At 44.7% G+C, this 8,022-nt stretch overlaps 1 protein-coding gene across 1 annotated transcript; it reads left to right on the plus strand.

Moving 5' to 3' along the window:
• The first annotated feature begins 4,112 nt into the window (after nucleotides 1-4,112).
• On the plus strand, nucleotides 4,113-5,697 carry LOC144382924 (growth-regulated alpha protein-like). Its single transcript, XM_040174878.2, has 4 exons — nucleotides 4,113-4,775; nucleotides 4,899-5,013; nucleotides 5,219-5,296; nucleotides 5,452-5,697. Exons 1-4 carry the CDS (start codon nucleotides 4,712-4,714, stop codon nucleotides 5,495-5,497), a joined length of 303 nt encoding a protein of 100 aa, XP_040030812.2. The 5' UTR covers nucleotides 4,113-4,711; the 3' UTR covers nucleotides 5,498-5,697.
• Nucleotides 5,698-8,022: the final 2,325 nt, after the last annotated feature.

Below are 8,022 nucleotides of genomic sequence, written 5' to 3' on the forward strand. Positions count from 1 at the left end.
TACCGACAGGCTCGAAGGGCAGCAGCCTCTGCCGTGATGGAGGCAAAGCAGCGAGTATGGGAGGAGTTCGGGGTAACTATGGAGAAGGACTTTCGGTCGGCACCAAAGTGTTTTTGGAAGACCATCCGGCACCTCAGGAGGGGGAAACGGGGAACCATCCAAGCTGTGTACAGTAAGGATGGGACCCTGTTGACCGCGACTGAGGAGGTTATCGGGCGGTGGAAGGAACACTTTGAGGAACTCCTGAACCCAACTACTACGCCCTCTTTGGTGGAGGCGGAGCTGGAGGCGGAGGAGGGATCATCGTCAATTGGCCTGGTGGAAGTCACTGAGGTAGTCAAACAACTCCGCAGTGGCAAAGCCCCGGGGATTGATGAGATCCGTCCAGAGATGCTAAAAGCGATGGGTGTTGGGGGGTTGTCTTGGATGACACGCCTCTTCAACATTGCGTGGAAGTCTGGGACAGTGCCAAAAGAGTGGCAGATCGGGGTGGTGGTACCCCTCTTCAAAAAGGGGAACCAGAGAGTGTGTGCCAATTACAGGGGTATCACACTACTCAGCCTCCCGGGTAAAGTCTACTCTAAGGTGCTGGAAAGGAGGGTTCGGCCGATAGTCGAACCAAGGATTGAAGAGGAACAATGCAGTTTTCGTCCTGGTCGTGGAACAACGGACCAGCTCTTCACTCTTTCCAGGATCATAGAGGGGGCTTGGGAGTATGCTCAACCAGTCTACATGTGTTTTGTGGACTTGGAGAAGGCGTATGACCGGGTCCCCCGAGAGATACTGTGGGAGGTGCTGCGGGAGTACGGGGTGAGGGGGTCCTTGCTTGGGGCCATCCAATCCTTGTACGCCCAAAGCGAGAGCTGTGTTCGGGTGCTCGGCAGTAAGTCGAAGGCGTTTCCGGTGGGGGTTGGCCTTCGCCAGGGCTGCGCCTTGTCACCAATCTTGTTTGTGGTCTTCATGGACAGGATATCGAGGCGTAGTCGGGGGGAGGAGGGTCTACAGTTCGGGGGGCTGCGGATCTCATCGCTGCTTTTTGCAGATGATGTGGTCCTGATGGCATCTTCCGTCTGTGACCTCCAACTCTCACTGGAGCGTTTCGCAGTCGGGATGAGGATTAGCACCTCTAAATCTGAGGCCATGGTTCTCAGCAGGAAACCGATGGATTGCCTACTCCAGGTAGGGAATGTGTCCTTACCCCAAGTGAAGGAGTTCAAGTACCTCGGGGTCTTGTTCACGAGTGAGGGGAAGATGGAGTGTGAGTTTGGCCGGAGAATCGGAGCAGCGGGGGCGGTATTCCACTCGCTTTACCGCACCGTTGTGACGAAAAGAGAGCTGAGCCGGAAGGCAAAGCTCTCGATCTACCGGTCAATCTTCGTTCCTACCCTCACCTATTGTCATGAAGGATGGGTCATGACCGAAAGAACTAGGTCATGGGTACAAGCGGCCGAAATGGGTTTCCTCAGGAGAGTGGCTGGCGCTCCCTTAGGGATAGGGTGAGAAGCTCAGCCATTCGCGAGGAGCTCGGAGTAGAGCCGCTGCTCCTTTGCGTCGAAAGGAGCCAGTTGAGGTGGTTTGGGCATCTGGTGAGAATGCCCCCTGGGCGCCTCCCCAGGGAGGTGTTTCAGGCACGGCCAGCTGGGAAGAGGCCCCGGGGAAGACCCAGGACTAGGTGGAGAGATTATATCTCTGCACTGGCCTGGGAACGCCTTGGGATCCCCCAGTCAGAGCTGGTAGATGTGGCCCGGGAAAGGGAAGTTTGGGGTCCCCTGCTGGAGCTGTTGCCCCCGCGACCCGACCCCGGATAAGCGGTTGAAGATGGATGGATGGATGGATGATTAGAATGTAATTGATAATCAATTACATTAACCATCGTTAGTATTATTGTTAGTCAGGAATAGGAAAAGGTCATAGCAAATGATGGGACAAATCAATCAGCATCAACATTCTAAGTTTTAATAAATTATCAGTGGACTATAAAGACAATTACAATGGATTATTTGTCTTTATTTAACCTGACTCAGCCTCATCATCTCGTTAAGGTCCTCGTTAACAACTCAGGTCGGAACAAGATGAAAACATGCCAAACAAACCCATTCTGTCTCGTCCCACGAGGTGAGAGCTGGTGAATATTTGACTCTTTACTTCACCACAGTTATTTGATCACTCTTGTACTTTTTACAGATACTGCTTCATATGTATGTGTATGTATAGATATATAATACTAATACTAATACTTTCTGCTCACTTACATGTGTTTTTGTAAAGGCAGATAGACTACTGTTAATACATTATAAACGTTTTATAATGCAGTATCAAGTGATCATTTTACTGTTAAACTGGGCCTGTTCTATGGGAGCGAGAGCTACTGCCGCTCTGCCTGGAATGTCGTGGACGGGTTGTTGGTGGTCGCCTCCTTGGTCTACGTCGTCTTGCTGACCCCTGCCAGCCACAGCAAATTGCTGGACATCCTCAAAGTGCTGCGCCTGCTGCGGACACTTTTTTGTCATTTTTTGTTGTTGTTGAGCATCTACACATTGTTGGTTGTTCGTGAATGTGTGCATCTAACTTGTGGAGGTTTTGATCACCGCCGTCAAGCCCGTCGGGAACATCTTGCTCCTGGGCAGCGCCTTCAACTTTTTCTACGCAATCCTCGGCTAGCATGTAACGCGGGACCACACGCGCGGCTTGTTTGTGTGATGCAGTTCAGAAGAGGACAGCACAGTGGGGGGGAAAAGAAGAAACACGACTCCGTCCTTTTCTCACACTGCAGCTGTAGCATTTGTACGTGACGAACGCACAATATTAAGATGTATTATTGTTTCTGAGACACTTTACTGATCAAATATTGAGCCGGATTTGATTTCAAATGTTATAGTTTGATTAAGTATTTTATTGTACAACTACAATGAGATTCAGGTTCACTAGCATAACACAAAAAAATATTTTTGTCCTGCATGTCAGTACCACGCAGCTACATTGGAGAGAATGACGCTACGAGACCTATCTATCTCAGATGATGGAGTTAATATCTAACTATATATGTATATGAATATATATACCCACATAATTCCCTTTCTTAAAAGTGTTTCATCTTAATACTTCAGGAAAAATCTATAAAATAAATGTGTTTCTCTGTAAAATTGTTACGGAAAATTCCTGTAAATTGATGGTTTTCAACCATGGCACTTCATCTGAATAAAGTTATTTAACCTTTATTTTACGGTTTTTGTTTGGCAGCCGCTGCTGCCAGTCATTCAACCGTTTTTTTCTTTTACAGTGTAGGTGTCTTGCTCGGGGACACTACACAGCACCACAGTCTTCAGTTGTCTCATGTTGCTCCTCCATAGGATTTATGATTCGACTTTTATAAGAGACTGCATTGCACTGCAGTTTCTTCAGAGGAGCAGAAACAAACTAGTGTGAGCCTGATAAATAAACCACTATACAGGTAAACCACAGAATATCTTTATGTGACTTTTGTGGTGGAAAAGCCTGTTTTCTGCCAAAGGATCACTTATACTGTTGATCCTTGAGACCAGTTTGCTGATAATTCTTCTATATTTTCACTTGAGTTAGAGTTATGAATGCAGGACTCTTACTTGTAATGAAATAAGCTGCTTTAAAACACTTCACTTTTTTTTGTACAATTTATGTGATATCAGCGTTTCTCGTGTTTCACAATGCTCAAATTAAATGAGAAGTGAACCCACACGTATGTCTACACGCACTCTGCAGAGGAAGAGACTCTGCTGAGGTTTCTAGTTGCATTCAATTTATTACAAAACAGGATCACAATTTGTGGTTTCAGTTTTGGTCAAGATCTGGAAACGTGAATTATTAAATGCAAACTCAAAACCGATAGAGCCACTAGGTCAACTAATAAAGACTTTTTCTATGCTGGTGGCACGTGTACCCCTAAAAGCTGGAACCCGCTCACCTGCCTCTCAGTCTCAAAACCCAAAGACATGCTCTGGGGATCAGGTTGATGTGTGTGATCTGTGTGTCCCTGTGTTAGCCCTGCAATTGGCTGACGACCAATCCAGATGTACCCCGTCTCTCGCCCGCCCGAAGTTGGCTTGGATAGACTCCAGCCCCCCCACGACCTTGTGTGCAGGATACGTGGTTTGCAGATGGATGCTTTTCTTTGTTGCAGTGTGCGCGCTGATGCAATATACATGCATACAGACTAAGATGTTGTAAAGATTAGGCAAAATAAAATATAGTCCAAACAAATCACTGACTTCATTTCAAAAATATCAAATCCAAATGTTTGGAACCCTTATTTTTAAAGGCCTTAAAAAATAAGTACTTAAAATGGCGAAAAAGGTTATTTTACATTTATTTTCAAAGTGTATCTGCAGGTAAAGATTTCCAATCAAAAATGTACAATTTTGTTTTATTTACATATCATGAATAGTATCAAAACATGCTTTTAAAAATCTGAAATCAAGTTAAATTTGCAACCACAGGCGATGACGAAATAAGTGAGTAGTCAGCAGGTTTTTATAATTTCACTTTTCATGTCTCCCCTCACCACAGGAAGTGTGACGAGGTTGGTGTCTAATGAGATCATTTAAGAAGGCCCGTTGCCTTTATCCCTCACAGTTGTCTTTGACTCTTGTCAATCCCTCCAGCTGCACTTGTTCCAGCTCCTCTCATCACCTTCATCACAGCACCACGATCTTCTTCACCAAACCGAAAACCAACGATGTCCGGCATCATGAAAGTGTTTCTGCTCCTGGCTGTCATGTTCTGCATCTCCGAAGCCCAACGTAAGTTTTATTACTTCTTTAGCGTTCACTACTTTAACACGGACAATGTTTGTTTTCTCTGTGATCCACTGAATAAATCATGTGATTCTTTTCTTTGTCTTTCTCCAATTGATCACACGTCAGGAAATCAGTGTCTGTGTGAAAATGTCCAGAGGGGAATTCAAAGTGGGACTAAAATGAAGGACATCCAGATCCAGATCTACCCACCATCCGTCTTCTGTGACAGAGTGGAGATTGTGTAAGTTGCACTAATGTTTAATTGCAATAAGGTGCTCTAATTATAAGAGAATAATCTACGTTTTGCATTTTCTGGGCTTATTGAAAGTAAACCTCTCACGCATATGTGATATGGTGGCTTTTCATCCATATTTATCCGTCACCTCTAGTAATCCCTAGTGTCTGAATCATGTTAACATGTTTACCTCCACTGTCCTCTTCAACAGTGTCTCCAACAACAACGGCCGTCGCTATTGCCTGAACCCCGAGTTGAAGCCGGTGCAAAGACTCATCGCTAGAATTATGTAAGTATTTTTACAGACATTAACGCAAGCCTGAGCTTCAGAACACAGTGACCACGCAACTTCCAACAGAATCTCCATATTTGATAATAAATGACCCGATGGCCTCTCCTCACTGTTGTCATGTGTGTGATGTTCTTCTTCTTTGACATGTGTAGGAAACCGGCGCCCTCTACTACGACCAGACCAACCGAGCTCAACTAAACCAGCAGCACGGCTCACATCTGAGTATTTATGTCCTCCGATCATTATGAAGAGCAGATGACCTCTGACCCCTGCCAAACAAAGGCACCTCAGACAAATTCAGATGTAGTTGTTTTTTTAATTGGACTGTGCTGTCAACCAAGTTTTATGTATTTTGTAACTGTTTTTTTTAAAATAATAAAAGCCCAAGGGAATAAAAAGTGTGCGTTTTTCAGTGCTACAAGTTGTACAAGCGAAATAAGGACTAGACTAGAGACTTTAGTCAAAGCAATATGACAATGTTTACTTGTAACAAGAGTATTCTGTCCTGCAGTTTAACGTGCACGGACCCATTCAAGCTATTTAGCAACAGCAAAAGGCAAAAAACAGTTTAACGTGCAAAGAAAAGGCGCTTACAGAGTGCGCTCGGATGATATAGTCTTTAAGAGCATTTTTGATTGGTTTACTATGATGGAGGGGGCGCCTGTTTAGGACCCTCGGAGAGCCTCATTGGAGCACAGGGATGTCCATCCCTCTAAGCTCGCGGGTCATCACGCCTTCAATGGTTCACGCGTCCACCCTATATTAGGATGTTTTGCGATGTATGTGTTTGCGTGTGAGAGCTGGGGTGCAGCTCCATGTATGGACATGTTGCTCTGAATATGGTGGATAATTATGGGCTTGTACACTTGGCAGTTTCAGACCGGAACTGGTAGTTCCTATTTTTCTACAGTTGGCCTAGTTGGGTCAGCAGCTGTTTTGCAACATGTCCGTGTGCTGATGTTGTAACTACAAATGTTTGTGCGAGCCGGCCCTTAAGTGGTCCTCCATGTCACTAAGTGAGCTCTTGAGGAGGACTCGGACGCAGAGTTGAGGTTCACCTGCCGCTTTTATTTCCCAACAAAAAACGCAGGGAACAAAAAACTTCGCCGGTGGGGGATGAACAGGGAAATGCACTGGCAAAACAAAAGGCTGAATAGTAAACAAACGCAAAATCTCTCTTACAGAGGAAATAACAAAACTATCAATCACAAAAAAAGGCTCTAAACTAAATCACTGTAGAGCCATAAACGGCACAAAGCCAACTAAGGAGTCCACAACGTGGCTTGGGATAAACAAAACTATGACCTGGGCTTAATTCTTTCATGAGGCGGGTGTGCAAGGCGAAAGGACATGACACACTGGCACAGGACGAGGGGAGACGCAGACAATATGTACACATGAGGGAAGTGTGGGAACAGGTGGACACAATCAGGAATCAGGGTCAAGTCCTCATGTGTCACCAGTCTGATCAAGACAATCAGACTGGTGACACATGAGGAAGAGCAAGGAACCTGAAACGAGAGGACAGTTAATTTCCAAAATAAAACAGGAAGTCACAAAACAAACATGGAGACAGGACAAAAACCCAACTTGACATACAGGTGTGACACTCCACTCCTTATTGTTACACAATTATCACTCAAATGTGATTATGGTTTAGCGTGAGCATGCGTGGTTATATTTAATTCTCAACATACATCAACAGTGCCACTTTGTGGTTTGGGGCAGCAATGCAAGAAATGCACTTTATTTGTTTACTGACCTCGTACAGAACTAAAAAGCCATGCATTGAATATCAGAGGGAGACTCTTTTTAAGATGTCTCTTCAACACACTTAATTACTCCTACTACTACTTGTATGTATGACATAACAGAGGACACCAAAGCTGCAGAGATCCTACGATTACAGGGTAATCCCCCCCCTAAAAAACAACATGTCTATGCTGAACTCTGCAGGGGCGGCTCGGATCAGTTGATTCCGATAGGCTGTAATGCTCAAACACCCCCTCACACACACACACACACACACACACACACACATATCAGAGTTAATGGCTACTTAGCTTACTTTGTTTGTTTTATCCCGACTACCTCATTCTTCTTCATCCCACAGGCAAATATTGTACTTCTTACATCACTACATTTATTTCCCCCACCAAAACAAAGGTGCATCAAACGACTGCAGATGTAGTTAGATTGAACTGTCTATTTATGTCCCTTTCATACTGATGTGCACTTACATTATGATCTCTGCTCTATTTTATTTCTTTGCGTCTGTTTTTGAAAATAGATAATGCAGTATCAAGTGATCATTTTACTGTTAAACTGGGCCTGTTCTATGGGAGCGAGAGCTACTGCCGCTCTGCCTGGAATGTCGTGGACGGGTTGTTGGTGGTCGCCTCCTTGGTCTACGTCGTCTTGCTGACCCCTGCCAGCCACAGCAAATTGCTGGACAAATAGATGTTTGTGCTGTAAACAAAGTTGTATGCATTTTGGTCAGAGTTTTTTAAATAAAAAATAAACAAATGAAAGAAGCATTGATTCACTGTTTTTTGATGAATGTCTGATACTTTCTGTGCCCTGTATCAAGTGCTGCCTCGTGGTTGGGAGCAGCCAATGCAAGGCAATGTTTTTTCATTGATCAGAAATACTCAATTTCAAGCACCACATTAAAACTGTTACTAAGTGACTGAAGTTCACTGTAACAGGATGGCACGGAGGTT

The sequence above is a fragment of the Gasterosteus aculeatus genome, chromosome 4 (genome assembly GCF_964276395.1).
Source record: "Gasterosteus aculeatus chromosome 4, fGasAcu3.hap1.1, whole genome shotgun sequence".
NCBI classification, from domain to species: domain Eukaryota; kingdom Metazoa; phylum Chordata; class Actinopteri; order Perciformes; family Gasterosteidae; genus Gasterosteus; species Gasterosteus aculeatus.

What these genes read in the sequence shown, in the direction of transcription:
- LOC144382924 (XM_040174878.2), top strand. Translation starts at nt 4,712, where the DNA reads ATGTCCGGCATCATGAAAGTGTTTCTGCTCCTGGCTGTCATGTTCTGC. An exon ending in CTGCATCTCCGAAGCCCAAC is followed by an intron (nt 4,776 to 4,898) that starts GTAAGTTTTATT and finishes ATCACACGTCAG; the next exon opens with GAAATCAGTGTCTGTGTGAA. An exon ending in TGTGACAGAGTGGAGATTGT is followed by an intron (nt 5,014 to 5,218) that starts GTAAGTTGCACT and finishes CCTCTTCAACAG; the next exon opens with TGTCTCCAACAACAACGGCC.